Here is a 24,818-nt window from a genome sequence, read left to right on the forward strand (position 1 = left end):
CTTTCCCAACATTGACTGGGACAGCCATAGCATTAGGGGCTTGGATGGAGAGAAATTTGTTGAGTGTATTCAGGAGGAATTTCTCATTCAGTATGTGGATGGCCCGACTAGAGAGGGGGCAAAACTTGACCTCCTCTTGGGAAATAAGGAAGGGCAGGTGACAGAAGTGTTAGTGAGGGATCACTTTGGGACCAGTGATCATAATTCCATTAGTTTTAAGATAGCTATGGAGAAGGATAGGTCTGGCCCAAAAGTTAAAATTCTAAATTGGGGAAAGGCCAATTTTGATGGTATTAGACAGGAACTTTCAGAAGTTGATTGGGAGAGTCTGTTGGCAGGCAAAGGGACGTCTGGTAAGTGGGAGGCTTTCAAAAGTGTGTTAACCAGGGTTCAGTGTAAGCACATTCCTTATAAAGTGAAGGGCAAGGCTGGTAGAAGTAGGGAACCTTGGATGACTCGGGAGATTGAGACACTAGTCAAAAATAAGAAGGAGGCATATGACATGCATAGGCAGCTGGGATCAAGTGGATCCCTTGAAGAGTATAGAGATTGCCGGAGTAGAGTTAAGAGAGAAATCAGGAGGGCAAAAAGGGGATATGAGATTGCTTTGGCAGATCAGGCAAAGGTGAATCCAAAGAGCTTCTACAAATACATAAAGGGCAAAAGGGTAACTAGGGAGAGAGTAGGGCCTCTTAAGGATCAACAAGGTCATCTATGTGCGGAACCACAAGAGATGGGTGAGATCCTGAATGAATATTTCACATCGGTATTTACGGTTGAGAAAGGCATGGATGTTAGGGAACTTGGGGAAATAAATAGTGATGTCTTGAGGAGTGTACATATTACAGAGAGGGAGGTGCTGGAAGTCTTAACGCGCATCAAGGTAGATAAATCTCCGGGACCTGATGAAATGTATCCCAGGACGTTATGGGAGGTTAGGGAGGAAATTGCGGGTCCCCTAGCAGAGATATTTGAATCATCCACCGCTACAGGTGAGGTGCCTGAAGATTGGAGGGTAGCAAATGTTGTGCCTTTGTTTAAGAAGGGTGGCAGGGAAAAGCCTGGGAACTACAGACCAGTGAGCCTGACATCTGTAGTGGGTAAGTTGTTAGAGGGTATTCTGAGGGACAGAATCTACAGGCATTTGGAGAGGCAGGGACTAATTAGGAACAGTCAGCATGGTTTTGTGAGAGGAAAATCATGTCTCACGAATTTGATTGAGTTTTTTGAAGGGGTAACCAAGAAGATAGATGAGGGCTGTGCAGTAGACGTGGTCTACATGGACTTCAGCAAAGCATTTGACAAGGTACCGCATGGTAGGTTGTTACATAAGGTTAAATCTCATGGGATCCAAGGTGAGGTAGCCAATTGGATACAAAATTGGCTTGACGACAGAAGACAGAGGGTGGTTGTCGAGGGTTGTTTTTCAAACTGGATGCCTGTGTCCAGCGGTGTGCCTCAGGGATCGGTGCTGGGTCCGCTGTTATTTGTTATTTATATTAATGATTTGGATGAGAATTTAGGAGGCATGGTTAGTAAGTTTGCAGATGACACCAAGATTGGTGGCATTGTGGACAGTGAAGAAGGTTATCTAGGATTGCAACGGGATCTTGATAAATTGGGCCAGTGGGCCGATGAATGGCAGATGGAGTTTAATTTAGATAAATGTGAGGTGATGCATTTTGGTAGATCGAATCGGGCCAGGACCTACTCCGTTAATGGTAGGGCGTTGGGGAGAGTTATAGAACAAAGAGATCTAGGAGTACAGATTCATAGCTCCTTGAAAGTGGAGTCACAGGTGGATAGGGTGGTGAAGAAGGCATTCAGCATGCTTGGTTTCATTGGTCAGAACATTGAATGCAGGAGTTGGGATGTCTTGTTGAAGTTGTACAGGGCATTGGTGAGGCCACACTTGGAGTACTGTGTACAGTTCTGGTCACCCTATTATAGAAAGGATATTATTAAACTAGAAAGAGTGCAGAAAAGATTTACTAGGATGCTACCGGGACTTGATGGTTTGACTTACAGGGAGAGGTTAGACAGACTGGGACTTTATTCCCTGGAGAGTAGGAGGTTAAGGGGTGATCTTATAGAAGTCTATAAAATAATGAGGGGCATAGATAAGGTCGATAGTCAAAATCTTTTCCCAAAGGTAGGGGAGTCTATAACGAGGGGGCACAGATTTAAGGTGAGAGGGGAGAGATACAAAAGGATCCAGAGGGGCAATTTTTTCACTCAAAGGGTGGTGAGTGTCTGGAACGAGCTGCCAGAGGCAGTAGTAGAGGCGGGTACAATTTTGTCTTTTAAAAAGCATTTGGACAGTTACATGGGGAAGATGGGTATCGAGGGATATGGGCCAAGTGCAGGCAATTGGGACTAGCTTAGTGGTATAAACTGGGCGACATGGACATGTTGGGCCGAAGGGCCTGTTTCCATGTTGTAACTTCTATGATTCTATGATTCTATGCACCAGCCATATAAATACTATGGCTACAAGAGCAGGCCAGAGGCTGGGTATTCTGCGATGAATGACTCACCTGATAACTCCCCAAAGCCATTCCACCATCTACAAGGCACAAGTCAGGAGTGTGATGGAATACTCTCCACTTGTCTGGATGTATGCAGCTCCAACAACACGCAAGAAGCTCAACACCATCCAGGACAAAGCTGCCCGCTTGATTAGCACTCCATCCACCACCCTAAACATTAACTCCCTTCACCACCGGCGCACCGTGGCTGCATTCTGTACCATCCACAGGATGCACTGCAGCAGCTCGCCAAGGCTTCTTTGATAGCACCTCGCAATCCCACGACCTCTACCACCTCGAAGGACAAGGGCAGCAGGCACATGGGAACAACACCGCCTGCACGTTCCCCTCCAAGTCACACACCATCCTGACTTGGAAATATTTCGCCGTTCCTTCATCGTCGCTGGGTCAAAATCCTGGAACTCCCTTCCTAACAGCACTGTGGGAGAACTTTCACCACACGGACTGCAGCGGTTCAAGAAGGCGGCTCACCACCACCTTCTCAAGGGCAATTAGGCATGGGCAATAAATGCTGGCCTTGCCAGCGACGCCCACATTCCATGAACGAATAAATCAATTTGTTTTATATAAAAACAGAATAGGAAGCGATCCACGGCCTCACCCGCTCCATGTGGCTGCTCTGCAGCTTCGGCCTGAGGCGCAGGCCTCTCAGCTCCAGCCGGCCCCGCAACGGTCTGTCTGCGGCTGCGGGGCGTTTCGCACGAAGATGACAAATGCATCCATTTTCAGAATTCCTCATAGATGAAATTGAGGAGGATATGAAAATCCAGACGAGCTCAACACTGCCAAAGGTGTTGGGAGGTTGGTCTGAACGGGACTGAAACTAAACTTGTACAAAAGGTTGATGGTGAAAAGGTCACGGTCTCCTTTAATATCAACGACAGTATTCCACCAACAGTGGAGGAGGAGCCGCAGGAAGAACAGAAGGGTGCAGAGAATGAGCCTGAAATCATCTCAACCTCAAACTTTGTTGTTGAAGTGACCAAGCTGTCAAATAACCAGAGCCTGGTTATGAGAGTGACATGTTTGCCATCCAAGAGGTGAGTTTTCAGCCCACTACAGAGGATGACTGGAAGGACACAACCTATACCCTTAATACAGACAGCCTAGATTGGGCCCTCTATGACCATTTGATGGACTTTCTGGCTGACCATGGTGTTGATAACACTTTTGCTGATGAACTCATTGAGCGGAGCTATGCCTTCGAACACCAGAAGTACATCAAGTTCCTCAAAGATTTGAAGGGTTTTATCAAGTGCTAATAATTAGTGTACAATTATCACTATCTCCCAGCCTTTTGACAGATTGCTTTGTGATGGTAATGTTTGTGTCAGAAATGGCAGAATGTCCCCAGGCTTTCAGTTATTTTACATAAAATTTTGTACTAAGGTCTTCTCTGGTACTGAACTGCTCTGTGTAATTAGCACCCTTCTTTATTATTTACAAAGTAGTTTGGGATGCTGAAATATCCAAAATGAAGTCTCTGAATTGTACACTAATTATGTTAACCCCAAGTGTGTGGACACATTGACCAGATTGTTTGTTCTTCATAATGTCAATAATCTAAGATGTTCCAAAAAAAAATGAGGAAGTCTTGAATAATCACATTGTCAGAAGTGAAAAAAAAATTACAAGTTTATAACCCACACCTACATGATGGACGTGCTCTCCAAAATGGGGTTTGGGGAGGGAATTTGCGATTGGATCCAGCTGCTCTACGCAGACATCCGTAGCACAGTCCTAATCAACGGGTGAGATTTGGAGAGCTTTCTCATCAGATCTGGAGTCAGGCACGACTATCCTCTCACTGTGATCTTGTCCGTGTGTTGTATCAAGCCATTGGCCGCATCCATCAGGAAGGACGCGTGTATCAGGGGTGACAATCCCAGGCAGCGGAGGCTCTTAGATTAAGGCTTCCCTGTACATGGACAATGTCACCATCTTTTGCTCCGATCAGTGGTCGGTCCACAGACTGATGGACATCTGCGATCAGTTCGAGCTGGCCTTGGGGGCCAGAGTGAACCGCAGTAAGAACGAGGCCATATTCTTTAGCAGGTGGGAGACCCGTTCCTTTGTCCCCTTCACGGTCAGGTCTGACTACCTGAAGGTGCTCGGGATCTGGTTCAGGAAGCCCTCGGCCTGCAACAAGAACTGGGCGGAGAGGGTGGCAAGGCCAAATAGAAGCTTGGTATGGGGGTGGGTGCGGACCACTCCCTCTCCATGGCCGGCAGGAATCTGTGATAAGGTGTGAGGTGCTTGTGGTGCTGCTCTACATGGCCTAGTTCTGGCCCATCCTCCGCCACCACACTCACCCAAGCTATCCCTCCTTTGGATGTTCAAGATGGTCCGCAGGGACACCATGTACGAGCCCCAAGACAAAGGGGGGAAGGGCGTCTCCAATACCGCTCTGATCCTGATGGCCACCTTTGTGTGTGGCTGCCTCAGGATGTGTGTAGAGCTCCGGTACGTAAATACCAAGTGTCACTACAAGTGCTGAGTTTCTACCTATCCACCACACTGAGAAGATTGGGTCCAGCCGAGCAGATGCAGGACAACGCATCCAGCTGGACCATACACCACCATCTGTCCCAGGTGGAGAAGTTCCTGAAGAGGAACCCTTTTGACCACAAGGCCGCCAGACATTGGTCGGCACGGAATGTCTTGGAGATCCTGCAGAGAATGGAGAGGGTGGATTCCATCTGGCAATTCCTCAACCAGACGGTCAAAACCATTTGGCAGAACATCTCGTCTCCAGAACTGACCAACAGGCACCAGGATGTCGCTTGTATGGTGGTGAGAAGGGCACTTCTGGTGCGATGTTTCCTGCATGCACGGAATCTCAGTGCCACCGGGAGCTGCCCACGAGGCTGCAGTGGGGACGAGACCGTCGTCCACCTCATGATGGACTGCCCTTGCACGCAGAGGGTTTGGAGAGAGATGCGTTGGTATCTGTCCCGGTTCATTCCCAACAGTTTGGTAACACAGGACGCTGTGCTCTACAGACTGTTCCCCAGGATGCACATCGAGACAGATATTAACTACAGATGGAAGATCATCAACTCAGTGAAGGAGGCCCTTTGGTCTGCCCGAAACCTGCTGGTCTTCCAGCGAAGGAGCTGTCCACGACTGAGTGTTGCCAACTGGTACACTCCAAGGTCCAGGAGTACGTGTTGTGGGATGCACTGAAGCGAGGTGTGACCTACACAAAGGCTCTATGGGGAAAGGCCACCGTGTAAGGCCATCCCACCTTGTATTGCACAGTATGTGTTATAAGATATGTACAGTGTTTAAATTGTGAATCGTGGTATTTTTACATTTTATGAAATAACGTAGATTTTGAAATTTAAAAAACATAGTTTGCAGTGGGTTTTGTTTCCAGTGGCTGCTTGTGAACATTCAGACCAAGGGGATTTTACACTGGCTCCAGGCTTTCAATGCACAATAGTGGGAGGGCCCAAATTATGGCCATTCCCCATTGAGCCTTTGTGGCAGCCGCACCAAGCTTTACTATGTCCCTCAGCACATGGTCCTGGACCATAGAATGTGCCACTCTGCAACACTCAGTCATGGACAGCTACTTGGTCAGGAAGACCAGCAAGTTTTTTGCAGACCAAAGGGCATCTTTCACTGAGTCAATGGCATTTTAAGAGAAGCAAGGGAGGAAATAGCGGAGGCTCCGACCATCATTTTCCAACCCTTAGCTACAGATGTGGTGCCGGAGGATTGGAGGACTGCTAATGTTGTACCGTTATTTGAAAAAGGGAGAAAGAGATAGACCGAGTAATTATAGGCCAGTCAGTCCAACCTCGATGGTGGGCAAATTATTGGAATCGATTCTGAGGGACAGCATAAATCATCATTTAGAAAGGCACAGGTCAATCAAGGACAATCAGCATGGATTTGTTAAGGGAAGGTTGTGTCTGACTAACTTGATTGAATTTTTTGAGGAGGTAACGAGGAGGGTCGATGAGGGTAATGTGTTTGATGTAGTGAACATGGATTTTAGCAAGGCTTTTGACAAGGTCCCACATGGCAAACTGGGTCAACAAAGTAAAAGCCCATGGGATCCAAGGGAAAGTGGTTAGTTGGATCCAAAATTGGCTCAGTGGTAGGAAACAAAGGGTAATGGTTGACGGGTGTTTTTGCAACTGGAAGGTTGTTTCCATTGGGGTCCCCAACATTCAGTACTAGGTCCCTTGCTTTTTGTGGTATATTTTAATAATTTGGACTTGAATGTGGGGTGCTTGATCAGGAAGTTTGCAGATGATAGAAAAATTGGCCGTGCGGTTGATAGTGAGGAGGAAAGCTGTAGACTGCAGGAAGATATCAATGGACTGGTCAGGTGGGCAGAAAAGTGGCAAATGGAATTCAATCCAGAGAAGTGTGAGGTCATGCATTTGGGAAGGGCAAACTAGGCAAGGGAGTACACAATAAATGGGACAATACTGAGAGGTGTAGAGGAACAGAGGGACCTTGGAGTGCATGTCCACAGATCCCTGAAGGTAGCACAACAGGCAGATAAGGTGGTCAAAAAGGCATACGGGATACTCTCCTTTATTAGCCGAGGCACAGAATATAAGAGCAGGGAGGTCATGCCAGAACTGTATAAAACACTAGTTAGGCCACAGCTTGAGTACTGTGTACAGTTCTGGTCACCACATTACAGGAAAGATGTGATTGCACTAGAGATGGTACAGAGGAGATTTACGAGGATGTTGCCAGGGCTGGAGAATTTTAGCTATGAGAAAAGATTGGATTGGTTGGGGTTGTTTTCTTTGGATCAAAGGAGCTGAGGGGAGATTTAATTGAGGTCTATTAACCAAACCTAATTTATCGAGGACGGGACTAGATCGTGAGTGGGGAGGACTTAGTTCCCTTAGCAGAGGGGTCAGTGTCCAGGGGGCAAAGATTTAAAGTAATTGGTAGAAGGATTAGAGGGTAGTGGGGGTCTGGAACTTACTGCCTGAAAGGGTGGAAGAGGCAGAAACCCTCAACTCATTTAAAAAGTACTTGGATGAGTACTTGAAGTGCCATAACCTACAAGGCTACAGACCAAGTGCTGGAAAGTGGGATTAAGCTAGATAGCTTTTTCTTCGGCCGGCACGGACACGATGGGCCAAATGGCCTCCTTCTGTGCTGTAACTTTCTATGATTCCAGCAGCAGTTAATATTTGTCCTGATCTCTGGAAACAGTCAGTAGAGCAGAGAGTCCTACATTACGGAACTCCTTGGGATGAACCTCAACAAAAACCACTGCATCTCTTTCCAGACCTTCTTTGCAAGCACACATTCCAGAAGGAGGTGGGTGACGGTCTCGTCCTCACCACAGTCTCCTCAAAGACAGAGTGTGGTGGTGCTGAGACACCGGGTATGCATAAAGGATCTGACGGGAAGGGCCCTTCTGACCACCAGCCAAGCCAAGTCTTGGTGCTTGTTCAAAAGTTCTGACGATGAGGCGTTCTGCCAAATAACTTTGACGGTCTGCTTAGGGACCCTCCTGAGAGGATCCACCATCTTTTCCTGCAGGGCCTCGAGGACGTTTAGCGCAGACCATTGTCTGATTGACTTGCGGTCAAAGGTGTTTTGTCGCATAAATATTTCTACGAGGAACAGATGGTACGGCACTCTCCAATCGAATGGAGCGTTCAGTGACAATGTGGCCAGACCCATCCTTTGCAGATAGAACCTCAGCCATAGTGATACTCGTACCGAGGGTCTATGCATAGCTTGATGCAGCTGCACACAAAGGTAGCCAACAGGATGAGGGCGATGTTGGGTACAATTTTTTCCTCTTTGGAGTCTTCTGCATTGTGTCCCTATGGGCACAGTCCATTTCTGATCTCCAGACAAAGTGGAAGATGGCACGGGGTATGGGCCAGACCTACACCATGTACAGCAACACCGATAACATTAATGATATACCTCATGATATACACCCTTCAAAGTGCCATGGCTGAATGAAGTAAATATTGTACTACCTGGAATGATGTATCTTAAAGTGCCTTTGAATTGTGATCGTGACCTTAAATTGTACAGGGTGTGTTTTGGACTGTGTTTGTATATATTTTATTTTGTTATGAATAAAAATGTATTTTTAGAAAAAAGACTTTTAAACATTCTGAAATTAATGTACTTTTATTTTGTAATTTCTACAGCTTCCGAAAGGGGAAAGGGTCGAGATTTACGGTGATTGGCAAAAGAACCAAAGGCGACTGAAGGGTATCTTTCCTGGAATTTAAATAAAAAATTGTTTCGAAGGATGGCACTCTTCACTATATGCCATTCTGCAGCTTTGCACCTGATAGTTTTTCAAAGAATATTTGAAATACCACTTGTAAGATATTAATTGTTAATTAAAACTGGATGTTACCCTGGGTTAGAAAAAAATGTTTACACCATAAATAGAACAGTAAATGCTGTGGAGCGGCAAAAATTAAATCTAACAATAGTTTCCATACCACTCAACTTAGAAATTGCTGGAATGATTGAAAGTCCTAGAATCGGTTTAAAAGAAAAACAGGAGATTGTTGGATAACTGAAAAATAAATGATCTTTAAAATAATGCTATTTTTTTTGAACACGAACATGGTGAATATTAAGCCAAAATAATAAACTGAGTTACAGCAACATTTTATTGCTTATCTTGGGAATATTTAGGTGCCAATTTAGCTTGTGTAATCTGTTTTGTCAATGTTAGGTATGGGATAAATATAGTTTAAAGTACTGCATCTTCCTAAAAGTACTATCAATCTGTACTGCATAACATAAATACATCCATCACATGGATTGGAATTACAAACAAATCAACCGTTCTTTTTAAGTTCATACCTCAGGGGTGATCTCGAATGCATTTGGGGACATCGCAGGCGTCAGCACACCGAAAGTGCAATGGGCTAGCCCTGTCCTGGGAGAACCCCTTTTTAAATTTATTTCAAAATATACTTTATTTCATAGAATTTAAAGATGCACATAGTTCAGTGCAAATATCATAATTCCAAAGCAATACAATTCAAAACAATATACAAATCGTCCTGGGAAAATGTAGTGTTAGCCTGGCCAAGCTAGAGCCAAAGTTTATAAACTACATAACATGTGGTTTCAGACAGAGGACCCAAAGATTATCAAGGAACTTTGGTCTTGGAGGCAAAGTATGGATGGGAAATGGAAAGAACTGTGGTAGTTCTAAATAGTACATACTTGCTGTGAAAATTGCACTCTGTTCTTGCAGCTGACATTCAACGGCATTACTATTACTGAATTTTTTTAAATATTCGTTCATGGGATGTGGGAATCGCGGGCGAGGCCGGCATTTATTACCCATCCCCTTCACGGTCAGGTCTGACTACCTGAAGGTGCTCAGGATTTGGTTCAGGAAGCTCCAGGCCTGCAACAAGAAGGCGTGGAGAGAGATGCATTGGTATCTGTCCCAGTTCATCCCCAACAGCTCAGTAACACAGGACGCTTTGTTCTACGGGCTGTACCGAGACAGATATTAACTGCTGCTGGAAGACCATCAACTCGGTGAAGGAGGTCCTTTGGTCCGCCTGAAACCTGCTGGTCTTCCAGCTGAAGGAACTGTCCACGACTGGCACACTCCAAGGTCCAGGAGTATGTGCTGCAAGACACACTGAAGCGAGGTGCGGCCTACACAGAGGCTCTATGGGAAAAGGCTATCCCACCTTTTTAGTATATGGCATGTATCATAAGAAACGTACTGTGTTTCGAATTGTAATGATGGGATTGGAGCATGTACGATCTTTATTGTGTTGTCTTGTCTTGAACTGTATTGCTTTCAATTGTGATTTTTATGTTGAACTGTGTGTATCCTTAAATTTTATGAATTAAATTATATCATGAAATAAAAAAAACCTCCTCGGGGTGGGTGATGGTCTCTTCCCTACCAGGGTCGTTTCGAGGACAGAGTGCGGTGGTGCTGAAACTCCAGGTATACGTAAAGGATCTGACAGGAAGGGCTCTTCTCACCAACAGCCAAGCCACATCTTGGTGCTTGTTCAAAAGTTATGAAGGTATTCTGCCAAATGACTTTGACAGACTGATCAGGGAACTTTCAAACAGGTTCCATCATCTCCTTTCCCCGCAGGGCCTCAAGGACCACTGTCTGATAAAAGTTTTTGCAAAAAAAACAATCAATGAGGGGCAGATGTTACGGCAGACTCCAACTGAAAGGAACGCTCCGGTGCAGTGTGGCCAGACCCATCCTTCACAACACTGGGAGCAGACAGAACCTCAGCACCACTTGCAATGGCCCGTTCTTTCCTATTCTCAAATACCCTTCTTATCTGATCAGAGAACAAACTATTTTTGCATATTTTCCATGTGCTGATGTTGCATCCTGAGACCAATGTGGCACATGTCTTGCACGGTATAATTGCTTTCTCTTTTGGAAGTTATAGGAATTATAGAATTAAAATACACTAACTTTTCAACAACACTTCTGGTTTTCTCCGTGAATCCCTCTCCCGCCCTCGGTTTTCCTTCTACGTCTGCTTGCGGGTGACCTCCTGGTTCACGGAACTTCTCAAATAACAGCTGCTGGCGTGAAGCCACGAGCAAAGATACTCAACTACAAGGGACCCAACCTTTATAAGGTATGTACAAAAACCTTCGCAGATGTTGGGCGGAGAGGTTTCGGGAGGGAATTCCAAAGCTTAGCACTTAGGCAGCTGAAGGCACGGTCATCAGTGGTGGAGTGATGAAAATCAGGGATGTGCAAGAGGCCAGAATTGGAGGAGCGCAGAGATCTTGGCGGGGGGGGGGAAATTGTAGGGCCAAAAGAGAAGAGTTTTGGATGAGCTCAAATTTACGGAGTGCGGAAGGTGGAAGGCCGGCCAGGACAGCATCAGAATAGTCGTGTCTGGAGGCAACAACTGTATAGATGAGGAGTTTAAGCAGCAGATAGGCTGAGGCGGGGCAGAGAAGTACGATATTACAGAGGTGGAAGTAGGCGGTCCATGGAGAGGATATGGGATCGAGTTTGCAGTCCCGTTCAGCCTCAGACAGTGGCTAGGGAGGGGAATGGAGGCAGTGGCTAGGGACCAGAGTTTTGCTGGAAACGAAGACATTGGCTTCGGTCTTACCAATATTGACTTCAAGGAAATTTCTGCTCATCCAATACTGGATTTCGGACAAGCAGCGTGACAAATCAGAGGTAGTCGGAAGGGTCGAGAGAGGTGGTGTTGAGGTAGAGCTGGGTGGCGTCAGTGTACATGTGGAAAGTGACACTGTATTTTCAGATGATGTCGCTGAGGGGCAGCATATAAATGAGAAATAGGAGCGGACTAAGGATAGATCCTTGGGGCACTCCAGAGGTAACTGTACGGGAGCAGGAAGAGAAGCCATTGCAGGTGATTCTCTGGCAACGACTGGATAGATTGAAATAGAACCAAACGAGGACAGTCCCAGCTGGACAATGGAGGAGAGGCGCTGAAGGATGGTTTAGTCAACTTTGTCAAAGGCTGCAGGCAGGTTGAGAAGGATGCATATGACTTAAAACTGCATGTTTCCCCAGGACAATTTATCCAAGAATTTTTTTGGTTTCTTTCCCCCTTTTTCTCTTTGCTGCAATACAGTACCATGGAGCATCAAGGCATCACAGGCAAGTCCGATAATGTTTCGGGAAACCAAAGCCAAATACTGCAGACGCTGGTGAAAGATCATCGATCTGAAATGTTAACTCTGTTTCTTTCTCCACAGATGCTGCCGAACCTGCTAAGCGTTTCCAGCAATTTCTGTTTTTATCTAACAGAAATCATACTGGCTTATTGCCTGTTGATTTGTAAAAAATGTAGCTTGTGATGAGTATTGTGGAGGAAGGTTCTTTTGTATGTTGAGTACTAGCTCCCTCTATTGGAAATATCGACACCACATATTGGAAATAAGGCAAAGTTGAGAATGAAATAAAGACATCCCGTTTATCAGGATGCATAATGTGATGTAGCAACTGATTGCGTGGTTGAGAAGTATTTTTGTAATCATACCACTACAACAAATGACAACCCACTATAGCACTGCTTAATTAAAAAGCATTGTTAGTCAAAGTCTAATCTTTAATTGAAAGCCGGGGAGAGCGTGAACGCAGTCCCCCACTACCACAAATTTTGCAGTCGAGTATCCCGCATTTGGGGACATCGCAGCGTAAGAATGGGATCTCTCCTGCCAGGTAAGTAACTAAACTTCTAATATTTTTTAAAATTTCAAAATATACATTATTTCGTAAAATTTAAGGATGCACACAGTTCAATATAAATATCAATTCCAAAGCAATACAATTCAAAACAATACAATAAAGATGGTGCACAATACAATTACAATATTACAATTCAAACAGTACATTTATTATGATGCATGGTGTACAATACGAAGATGGGATGGCCTTACATGGTGGCCTTTCCCCATACAGCCTTTGCGTAAGTCGCACCTCGCTTCAGTGCATGCCACGGCACGTACTCCTGGACCTTGCAGTGTACCAATCGGCAACACTCGGTCGTGGACAGCTCCTTCAGCTGGAAGACCAACAGGTTGAGTGGACCAAAAGGCCTCCTTCACCGAGTTGATGGTCTTCCAGCAGCAGTTGATATCTGTCTCGGTGTGCATCCTGGGGAACAGCTCGTGGAGCACACAGAGCGCTGTGTTACTGAGCAGTTGGGGATGAACCGGGACAGATACCAAACGCATCTCTCTTCAAACCGAAGGGGCAGTCTATCAGGAGGTGGACAACGGTTGCGTCCATGCTGCAGCCTCAAGGGCAGCTCGCAGTGGCGTTGAGAGCTGAGCGTGCAGGAAAAACCGTACTGGGAGGGCCCTTCTCACCACCATCCAGGCAATATCCTGGGTGCCTGTTAGTCAGTTCTAGCGACAAGATGTTCTGCCAAATGGCTTCGATCGTCTGGTCGAGGAACTGCCCGATGGGATCCACCCTCTACTTTCCCTGCAGGACCCCCAGAACGTTCCGCACTGACCACTGTTTGACGGCCTTGTGGTCAAAAAGGTTCCTCTTCAGAAACTTCTCCACCTGGGGCAGGTCGTGGGGTACGGTCCAGCTGGATGGGACATCCTGCATCTGCTTGGCCAGAGGGCCAGACCCAACCTTCTCAGTGTGGTGGATGGGTAGAAACTCAGCACGTGGTGACATGGCATTTGCGTACTGGGGCACAGCCAATGATGTACTTTTGAAGCGTGGTCACTGTTGTAATGTGGGGAAACACGACAGCCAATCTGCACACAACATAGGAATATAGGAACAGGAGTAGGCCATTCAGCCCCTCGAGCCTGCTCCGCCATTTGATAAGATCATGGCTGATCTGTGATCTAACTCCATATACCTGCCTTTGGCCCATATCCCTTAATACCTTTGGTTGCCAAAAAGCTATCTTATCTCAGATTTAAATTTAGCAAATGAGCTAGCATCAATTGCCGTTTGCGGAAGAGAGTTCCAAACTTCTACCGCCCTTTGTGTGTAGAAATATTTTCTAATCTCACTCCTGAAAGGTCTGGCTCTAATTTTTAGACTGTGCCCCCTACTCCTAAAATCCCCAACCAGCGGAAATAGTTTCTCTCTATCCACCCTATCTGTTCCCCTTAATAGCTTATAAACTTCGATCAGATCACCCCTTAACCTTCTAAACTCTAGAGAATACAACCCCAATTTGTGTAATTAGATCCCACAATGAGCTAAATGACCAGATAATCTGTTAATGGAAGTGTTGGCCAGGTCACTGGGAGCATTTTTGCCCCTTTCATCTGGAGATTTGTACATCATGCCCCAATGGACATGGTCTATTTTTGATCTCCAGATAAAGTGTAAGAGGGCTCAGGTGATTGTTGTGGCGCAGACATAGGGTATGGGCCAGATCTGTGTCACGTACAGTAACACAGACAGCACCTCACATCTGATTCCTACCTGAGAGGGAGCACTGCTCCCACCCTATGAGAACTCTCCTGTTCTTCGAATAATACCGTGGGATCTTTTACGTCCCTCTCAGAGGGCAGGTGGGATCTCGGTTTAACGTCTCATGCGAAAGAGGGCACCTCTGACAATGCAGCTCTCCCTCAGTACTGCACTGAGGTGTCATACAAAAATAATCCAAAATGATATACAGTCAATACCAAGTAATTATTTAAATGTAAAACAATTGAAATTATCAATACCCATGAAACAAACGTTGAATAAAATCACTTTTGAGAGTCCTTAGGCGGATTTGCTCCAATTATAGCATGACCTTGTATCACAAGTGAAAAGTTAGGAGTTCAAAAATACAAGTGTGATGTCATCATAAAGCAGCACCATCTTCAACTGCAATCCCAATCCCACTAGTTCATGCATATATTAGTCCTTTCTTGTAATGGGAACTTACGTAGGGAAACTCAATCTGGGTTCAGGTCTAGAAATCACAAAATAGCGCAAAAGAAACAAGGGGGGTGAAATTGGACTTAGTCAGTAGTACAAAAGGCACTCATAGCAAATCAGCAGCCCATTTTAGACTGTTCGATTTTCTTTTCCAAACTATTTCAGAGCATATGCAAAGGAGATGAGAATGAATAATAAAGGGAAAAATCCAGTCTAAAATAGTAAGCTCTTAATTAATGCCAACGTTACTTGAAACCATTGTATCTCAACATTAATGTAGCATTCTTTCAAATGCAAAATGTTGTGGATAGAAATTCATGTATTAGTGCCAACATCATTATTTTTTTCAAAATAAAACTTATTCATAAAAAATGCAAATATATACAAATACAATCTGAACAAATGAACATTGGGTGCAGATCAGACACACAGTTCAGGCCACTCTGGGTGCATTATTTCAAGTAGTGTTCTCTAGGGGTACATTAAGTTATTGACCTTCCAAAAGGCTACATTTACATTGAGGTTCACATTGTTTGGTACTGGTACATTTATTTTTTAAATACACATCATTCCATTTCAATGAAAAGTTTCATTTGAGGTACGTAGTTTGCAATGGGCTTTGCTTGTGAACATTCAGACCAAGGGAATTTTACACTGGCTGCAGCCTCTCAGTGCACAATAGTGGATCATTAAGCCTTTGTGGCAGCTGCACCAAGCTTTACTATGTCCCGCTTCGACCTCAACTCCACTTTCTCACCTGATCCCCATACCCCTTGATTCATCTAGAGTTCAAAAATAGACCGCTCCTTGCTCTGGAAGACCAGCAGGTTTCTTGCAGACCAAAGGACATCTTTCACTGAGTTAATGGCCTTACAGCAGCAGTTTTTTAAAAAATTTGTTCATGGAATGTAGACGTCGCTGGCAAGGCCAGCATTTATTGTCCATCCCTAATTGCCCTTGAGAAGGTGGTGGTGAGCCGCCTTGAACCGCTAAGTCCGTGGGGTGTAGGTTCTCCCGCAGTGCTGTTAGGAAGGGCGTTCCAGGATTTTGACCCATCGACGATAAGGAACGGCGATATATTTCCAAGTCGGGATGGTGTGTGACTTGGAAGGGAATGTGCAGGTGGTGGTGTTCCCATGTGCCTGCTGCCCTTGTCCTTCCAGGTGATAAAGGTCACGGTTTTGGGAGGTGCTGTCGAAGAAGCCTTGGCGAGTTGCTACAGTGCATCCTGTGGATGGTACACTCTGCAGCCAGGTGCGCCAGTGGTGAAGGGAGTGAATGTTTAGGGTGGTGGATGTGGTGGCAATCAAGCGGGCTGCTTTGTCCTGGATGGTGTCGAGCTTCTTGAGTGTTGATGGAGCTGCACTCATCCAGGCAAGTGAAGAGTATTCCATCACACTCCTGACTTGTGCCTTGTAGACGTGGAAAGGCTTTGGGGAGTCAGGAGGTGAGTCACTCGCTACAGAATACCCAGTCTCCAACCTGCTCTTGTAGCCACAGTATTTATGTGGCTGGTCCAGTTAAGTTTCTGGTCAATGGTGATCCCCAGGATATCGATGGTGGGGAATTCGGCGATGGTAATGCCGTTGAATGTCATGGGGAGGTGGTTACACTCTCTTGTTGGAGATGGTCATTGCCTGGCACTTGTCTGGCGCAAATGTTACTTGCCACTTATCAGCCCAAGCCTGGATGTTGTCCAGGTCTTGCTGCATGCGGGTCGGACTGCTTCATTATCTGAGGGGTTGTGAATGGAACTGAATCAACAACGAACGTGCCCTTTTCTGACTTTTTGATGGAGGGAAGGTCATTGATGAAGCAGCTGAAGATGGTTGGGCCAAGGACACTGCCCTGAGGAACTCCTGCAGCAATGTCCTGGGGCTGAGATGATTGGCCTCCAACAACCACTACCATCTTCCTTTGTGCTAGGTATGACTCCAGCCACTGGAGAGTTTTCCCCCTGATTCCCATTGACTTTAATTTTACTAGGGCTCCTTGGTGCCACACTCGGTCAAATGCTGCCTTGATGTCAAGGGCAGTCACTCTCACCTCACCTTTGGAATTCAGCTCTTTTGTCCATGTTCGGACCAAGGCTGTAATGAGGTCTGGAGCCAAGTGGTCCTGGTGGAACCCAAACCGAGCATCGGTGAGCAGGTTATTGGTGAGTAAGTGCCGCTTGATAGCACTGTCGATAACACCTTCCATCTCTGCTGATGATTGAGAGTAGACTGACGGGGCGGTAATTGGCCGGATTGGATTTGTCTTGCTTTTTGTGGACAGAACATACCTGGGCAATTTTGCACATTGTCGGATAGATGCCAGTGTTGTAGCTGTACTAGAACAGTTTGGCTAGAGGTGCGACTAGTTCTGGAGCACAAGTCTTCAGCACTACAGACGGGATGTTGTCGGGGCCCATAGCCTTTGCTGTATCCAGTGCGCTCAGCGATTTCTTGATATCACGTGGAGTGAATCGAATTGGCTGAAGACTGGCTTCTGTGATGGTGGGGATAGTGGGAGGAGGCCGAGATGGATCATCCACTCGGCACTTCTGGCTGAGGATGGTTGCAAACGTTTTAGCCTCGTCTTTTGCACTCACGTGCTGGACTCCGCCATCATTGAGGATGGGGATGTTTACAGAGCCTCCTCCTTCTGTTAGTTGTTTAATTGTTGACCACCATTCACGACTGGATGTGGCAGGATTGCAGAGCTTTGAACCGATCAGTTGGTTGTGGAATTGCTTAGCTCTGTCTATAGCATGTTGCTTCCGCTGTTTAGCATGCATGTAGTCCTGAGTTGTTGCTTCACCAGGTTGGTACCTCATTCTTAGGTACACCTGGTACTGCTCCTGGCATGCTCTTCTACACTCCTCATTGAACCAGGGTTGATCCCCTGGCTTGTTGGTAATGGTAGAGTGAGGAATATGCCAGGCCATGAGGTTACAGATTGTGCTGGAATACAATTCTGCTTCTGCTGATGGCCCACAGCACCTCATGGATGCCCAGTTAATATTTGTCTTGATGTACATCTCTGGAATCAGTCCATAGAGCAGCGAGTCCTGCGTTACGGAGCTCCTTGGGATGAACCTTGACAAAAACCACTGGGTCTATTTCCAAACACACATTCTAGAAGGAGGTGGGTTACGATCTTGTCCTCACCACAGTCTCTTCGAGGACACAGTGCAGTAGCGCTGAGAAACCGGATATACATAATGGATCTGACGGGTAGGGCCCTTCTCACCACCAGCCAAGCCACATCTTGGTGCATGTTCAAAAGTTCTGATGATGAGGCATTCTGCCAAATGACTAACATTCTGCTTAGGGACCCTCCACCATCTCCTTTTCCCACAGGGCCTCATTTAGCGCAGGCCATTGTCTGATCAATTTGTGAACAAAGGTGTTTTGTCGCATAAACATTTCTACTAGGGACAGATGGTACGGCACTCTCCAATCGAATGGAGCATTCAATGGCAGAGTGGCCAGACCCATCCTTCGCAGATAGCACCTCAGCCATAGTGACACTCGTACCGAGGGTCTATGAACAGCTTAATGAAGCTGCACACAAAAGGTAACCAACAGGACGAGGGCAATGTTTTCCTCTTTGGAGTTTTCTGATCGTGTCCCTGTGGGCACAGTCCATTTTTGATCTCCAAAGTGGAAGATGGCACGGGGTATGGGCCAGACCTATGCCAATGTCCAGCAACACCGACAACATCAATGATGCACCTCAATTAAATGTAGTATCCTTCACAGTGTCATGGTTGAATAAATTAATGCCAATAATGTACTACCTGGAATGATGTACCTTAATTGGTCTTAACTGGAGTGGAGAGGGGGTGTGGTGGAAAGGGCAGTGATTGGCATCAGCACCCTGGGTCAGAGGGAATGATTGGCCAGGTTCTGTGCCTTTGATCACTATTTACTGACAATTGATGGAAGCAGATGTCATATATGGATATCAGGTGAGGACAGGTTCCAGCAGCTGTGATGCTCCTCATGGTTGACATTTACTATCAAGGCTCACACACAAATAATGGCCAATTGGATGAGATCCCAGCACCTATAAAATTATCAAAGAATAAATGAGTTTAGGAAGGGACAGAAGCAAATAAAAAAATCCATGTTCATCACATTCACCAATTGTGATGAAAGAGCAGCTTTGATGTGAATCAAACTTGAGGCCGAGCAGTGAAGGGGAAACGCAACCTGGGAGATCTTCATGGAAGTAAAAACTGATATTTTTAAAAAGCTTCAATTGTTTTAAGCTATAAATTATTTTATATAGATATACAATGGGAGGTGTAGTTCTACACCTTCCTTCCCCTTTAAGCTGTTATTTGTTAACTGTTTATTTGGTACCTTAGAAAATATTTTTTAAATTGTGTTTTGTAGACACAAAGAATGCAGAGTGCACACAGGATAATGAAAATGTGTTTTTAATTTCATAGGATACCACTCACTCTTTACATATGAGCTAAGTCCTTGTGAGTTATTATTAATAGACATTTGTTACTGCTGCTGGTTGTTGCTAGGAAACCCTTTATTTTGGGACTCACTGTTCCCAGCTCAGACATCACTTAGCTCAGACTTCTTGGAGCCAGGAACTTAAGTTGCCAAAAAGCAACTACATTTCTCAATAATCCTTTTGTATAATCTTTTCTTAATAATCATTTGTTGCCAAACTCTGCTGGAAAACAAGCAGCAGCAGAGCTTTTTTAAAAAATTTGTTCATGGGATGTGGGCGTCGCTGGCAAGGCCAGCATTTATTGCCCATCCCTAATTGCCCTCGAGAAGGTGGTGGTGAGCCACCTTCTTGAACTGCTCCACGTGGTGAAGGTTCTCCTAGTGCTGTTAGGAAGGGAGTTCCAGGATTTTGACCCAGCGACAATGAAGGAACAGCGATATATTTCCAAGTCGGGATGGTGTGTGACTTGGAGGGGAACGTGCAGGTGGTGTTGTTCCCATGTATCTGCTGCCCACGTCCTTCTAGGTGGTAAAGGTCGTGGGTTTGGGAGGTGCTGTCGAAGAAGCCATGGCGAGTTGCTGCAGTGCATCCTGTACACACTGCAGCCACAGTGCGCCAGTGGTGAAGGGAGTGAAGGTTGAGGGTGGTGGATGGGGTGCCAATCAAGTGGGCTGCTTTGTCCTGGATGGTGTCGAGCTTCTTGAGTGTTGTTGGACCTACTCTTGCAGCCACGGTATTTATATGGCTGGTCCAGTTAAGTTTCTGGTCGATGGTGGGGGATTCGGCGATGGTAATGCCATTGAATGTCAAGGGGAGGTAGTTAGACTCTCTCTTGTTGGAGATGGTCATTACCTGGCACTTGTCTGGCGCGAATGTTACTTGCCACTTATCAGCCCAAGCCTGGATGTTGTCCAGGTCTTGCTGCACGCAAGCACAGGCTGCTCGATTATCTGAGGGGTTGCGAATGGAACTGAATACTGTGCAATCATCAGCGACCATCCCCTTATGATGGAGGGAAGGTCATTGATTAAGCAGCTGAAGATGGTTGGGCCTAGGACACTGCCCTAAGGAACTCCTACAGCAATGTCCTGGGGCTGAGATGATTGACCTCCAAAAACCACTACCATCTACCTTTGTGCTAGGTATGATTCCAGTGACAACAGTGAGCTCCAAAGAGAGTGACTGTCCTGAAAATTACATGTTCTTTTACATTTTAAATTGTGATTCATTAACATTTTTGGAGCATTTACAGATCATAAAAATGCAGTATCATGTTACCTACTGTAACAACCAGTTCATATTTTGTAATTCCTTACAAGTTACACTTTAAGGTTCTTTGAAAAGATAATTATCAGATGCAGTGGTGCAAAGTGACTTCATAAAAACAGCCCAATTGTGAAACAAACTGTTCTTTCATTGAATTAGCAGGACACTGAAAATTTTGATTAAAAGGTTCTGTTATGCAAATTTTTCAGTTGCTCAAATAGTGACCAGAAAGCAGTTTTGCAGAATACAATTGCTCCTTCTTTTGTATGTTAAAAGAACAGCATAATTAAAATGTCAACTCTGGAATAGTTGTCCCCACAGCACGACTTACAATTTAATAGGTGCTAATATTTTCTACTTTTAGAAAATTAGCATCTAGCTCTCCATTTTCTTTCATAAAATTAAACAGCAGCAAATTAAAAGGTTTTGTCTCCATTTTCCATTGAACAACTTAATGAAAGATATGAGGGTAGATTTTCCTGAGCTGTGCCTGGGAAATCAGCATTCCCCAGGTGCGGGGCAGAGAAAAAAGGGACGAGACCCATTAAGTCAGATCGCCACCTGCTGAAATCCTAATTCATCCCGCTAGAGTATCCATTTAGCCTCTCAGGATTAAGTGGACTGTTTTCAATCTTGGTGTCCTTTAAGCCCCACTCTCTATCCAGTACCAAGACTGCTTAGTTCTGCAACATTACCAGCCGCTGCCCCTGAAATCCTTATAAATGCTATTGTTACCTCCAGATTGCACTACTCCAATGCTCTCCTTGCTGCCCTCCCATCTTCCACAAATTCTAACTTTTCCAAAATTCTACTATATATCATGTCCCACCCTAAGTCCTTTCTTGTTCATCACCCCATCCTTGCTGACCTATACTGGCTCCTATCCTCCAACACAAATTCAAAATCATTGTCCTCAAATTCAAATTCCTCCATTGCCTTCCCCACCCTATTTCTGCACTATCCTCCATTCCTTTATCTCCTCCTAAACACAATGTTAATTTAAATTTGAGACAGTGAACTGAAAGCCAATTCAGAACAGCAAGAAAAGGTGCGACAGGCGAGCGTGACTTGGTATGATATAGGATATGGCAGCAAAGTTTTGGATGAGCTGCTTTATGGAGGATGAAGGCCAGCCAAGAGAGCATTGGAGAAATTCAGTCTGGAAGTGACAAAGGTATGAGTTAGGGTTTCAGCAGATGGACTGAGGTGAGCAATGTTACAGAGATGGAAATAGGCGGTCTTTGTGATGGAGACGATAGGAGGTTTGAAACTCAGCTCAAGGTCAAAGAGGACATAGAGGTTGTGAAAGATCTGGGTCAGCTTGAGATAGTGCCAAGAAGAGGAATTGAGTTGGTGATGAAGACAAAGGCTATGGCTTTGGTGTTCACTGGGTGTTGGACAAGCAGTCTGACAGCAAGCAGCTGTAGAGAGGTTTAAAAGAGGTACAGCTGCATGTCATTAGCATACTTGTGGAAGCCGATTGCTAGTCAATGGATAATGTTGATAAGAGGCATGACGTAGATGAGGAAGAGTTAAGGATAGTTTTTTGAGGGAGAGTGAGACAATAAACCACTTAAAGATGCTCGGGCTACGAATGGATAGGTAAGAATGAAAGCAAGCAATGGCAGTCACGTGGAGCTGGACAACTGAGGAGATGTTGGAGTATTGTGCAATCAACTGTGTTAAAGGCTACGGAGAGATCAAAGAGGACGATATGGGATAAATCACCATCAGTCACAGAGAATGTTCTTTGTGACTTTGGTTAGGGCCGTGTGAGAGGTGTGCGCAGATCTGGGAGGTTACAATTGAATAAAATGAGCGAGTCTGGCTCCTAACAAAAAAAATTAAGAAAACTGGTCAAACGGAGGGAGAGACAAACAGAACAACCGCTATATTTTCATTTCTGCTGAATTACTCCACGTTAAACACAGCGGGAGAGCGAAATAAAATTTACAGAGCACCGCTTTTCCATTAATCTGGGGGAAAGGGAGGAACTCTTCACAAAAGACGTCGAAAGCACATGGAAAATAAATAAGGCCGTTAACAAATCGGTGGGCAGTGAAGAAATGGACGAGGGAACATCGAATGACAAGCGTTTCCAGCCGTTTCCTTTCAAGAAGCCGGGGTGCCGACATAGCTGAGCCCCCGGCTCCAGCCTGTTACACCCCGCCCGCATCATAATTACCGCTCAATCCTCGCTCGGGTCATGAACAACATTTGTGCTCAATCCTCCACAACATTTGACGTATTTACACTTGTTCTGAGCCGCGGGACACACCCGCTCCGGCGCCATCTGCAGCTCCGTGAAAAGCGGCCCCGCGCAGTGACCGCGATAAACCCCGGCGTCTGTCCTCAGTTGCCGGCCTCAAGAGCTCGGATTTCTCATCTCCTCGGGTAGAATGGACTCTCCGGTAAGTGTCGCGGGCCGCAGCGCACAATTCGCCCCCAAGACCTGGTTTGTAGGTTCATTCCCACCCCTCAAATATTCCTTCCTGCGAGAGAGGGACAGAAGATGGAGCCTCGACTCGGGGGGGTCAAGGGTCACTTACCCTCTCTCCTCCCACCCTCGTGACAAAGACCGACAGCGCCGCCTACCGACGGCCACCGCCGATCGCAGACGCGGAAGCGAAAGGCATCACTTGATGAGACTTGGCCACTTTCTGGCTGTAGAAATAATGAGACACATGTTTCATAAGATCGCACAATATGGGGTGACAGCTTAGTGGTATATTCCCTTCTGGGTCAGAAATAGGGTTGCCAACTCTGGTTGAAGGTACACCTAGAGGTTGATTACCCCCCCCCCCTCCACCAAACCCCTCCGCCTCCACATCCCCTCATTTAAGACACTCCTTAAAACCCAGCTTTTGGTCACCTATCCTAATATCTCCTCCTTTGGCTCGGTTTCAGTTTTTTTGACTGATTACGTTGCTTTGCAGCGCTTGGGACGCTTTACTACGTTAAAGATGCTACGTTAAAGTTACATGACATCTGCAAATGTTATTGTATGTATCTTATAATGGTTGGGTCCCTGTAGTTGAGTATCTTTGCTCATGGTTCCACGCCAGCAACTATTGTGTGAGAAGTTCCAAGAACCAGGAGGCCATCTGCAAACAGATGAAGAAGGAAAACCGAGGGCAGGAGAGGGATTTACAGGGAGAAAACCAAAGGTGGGAGGTGCTTTGATTCCACCAGTAACCAATAGTAACTCACTGAAATTGTACCCATAACTAATAGTAATACAGGTAATGTTCAGATTCCCCTCTTAACCAACAGTAATACAATAACTCACTGATTATATTCAACTGGTAGTAATAGGTATAATGGCCCGATATCCTATCTGTGACTCGTAGTAATCCTATAATGTGTTGATATTTACCCTGTAACTACAGCCAGAATCCCCCTGCACTGCACAAGGTGCAGTCAGGCTCCCCAGTCAATGCCACTTTGAACATCTCTCTCCCTACCAACAACAACTTGCATTTATATAGCACCTTTAACGTAGTAAAATGTCCTAAGGCACTTCACAGGAGTGTTGTCAGACAAAATTTGACACTGAGCCACATAAAGAGATATTAGGGCGTGACCAAAAGCTCGGTCAAAGAGGTAGATTTTAAGGATCTTCTTACACTCTGGTTTGGACTCAGGTGGTGTGTGATGGTGACATCTCTGAACTGGGAGCCTCAATACTTGGTCTTCACATGTCAAAACCAGCTGACACAGACAGACCTGAACCAAACTGGGAGATTGCACAAAGGGCAGTGGACTCGTTTGGGACACTTCTCGGGGCATATTGTCCTAAACTGAGCTCAGCATCAATACTTCTAAACCACATCCTGGGCTCGGACTCGATAAAGGAGTGTTTTCGTAGAATGATAGAAATTACAGCACAGGAGGAGGCCATTTGGGCCCCGGTGCCTATGCTAGTGCTGGTGCTCTCTCCTGTTACCCCATTCCCCTCAGATCTTGTATTCATCTTTTTCAAATATTCATTTCCTTTTAAATGATGTTCTAGTTTCTTTCTCAATAGATATTTGTGATGAAGCATTCCATGGTCTCATAGCCCTCTGTTCAAAAACCGTCCTTTCTCCTGGGTCATTTCCAGTGCGAATCCCGTCTCTGTTCCCTAGTTCTCCATTTGCCCACAGTGGAAACAATGTTTCATTATTTACCCTCAGTAA

The 24,818-nt window shown here is 45.6% G+C and overlaps 1 protein-coding gene, 1 long non-coding RNA gene and 1 pseudogene across 2 annotated transcripts; 1 reads left to right on the forward strand and 2 right to left on the reverse strand.

Annotated features, from left to right (window-relative positions):
• The first annotated feature begins 2,226 nt into the window (after nucleotides 1-2,226).
• On the forward strand, nucleotides 2,227-3,941 carry LOC137301033 (complement component 1 Q subcomponent-binding protein, mitochondrial-like). Its single transcript, XM_067970392.1, is given in 3 exon segments — nucleotides 2,227-3,354; nucleotides 3,356-3,558; nucleotides 3,561-3,941. Coding segments are annotated over 3 exon segments (546 nt in total). The 5' UTR covers nucleotides 2,227-3,262; the 3' UTR covers nucleotides 3,812-3,941.
• Nucleotides 3,942-12,585: 8,644 nt separating this feature from the next.
• LOC137301035 (uncharacterized) lies at nucleotides 12,586-23,189 on the reverse strand. The gene is made up of 2 exons (XR_010958218.1): nucleotides 22,826-23,189; nucleotides 12,586-18,969 (listed from the first exon to the last, which is right to left on the reverse strand). It is a non-coding gene; the product is annotated as an uncharacterized lncRNA (long non-coding RNA).
• Nucleotides 12,628-12,737, reverse strand: LOC137301221 (U1 spliceosomal RNA; annotated as a pseudogene).
• Nucleotides 23,190-24,818: the final 1,629 nt, after the last annotated feature.

The sequence above is a fragment of the Heptranchias perlo genome, chromosome 32 (genome assembly GCF_035084215.1).
Source record: "Heptranchias perlo isolate sHepPer1 chromosome 32, sHepPer1.hap1, whole genome shotgun sequence".
NCBI lineage: Eukaryota > Metazoa > Chordata > Chondrichthyes > Hexanchiformes > Hexanchidae > Heptranchias > Heptranchias perlo.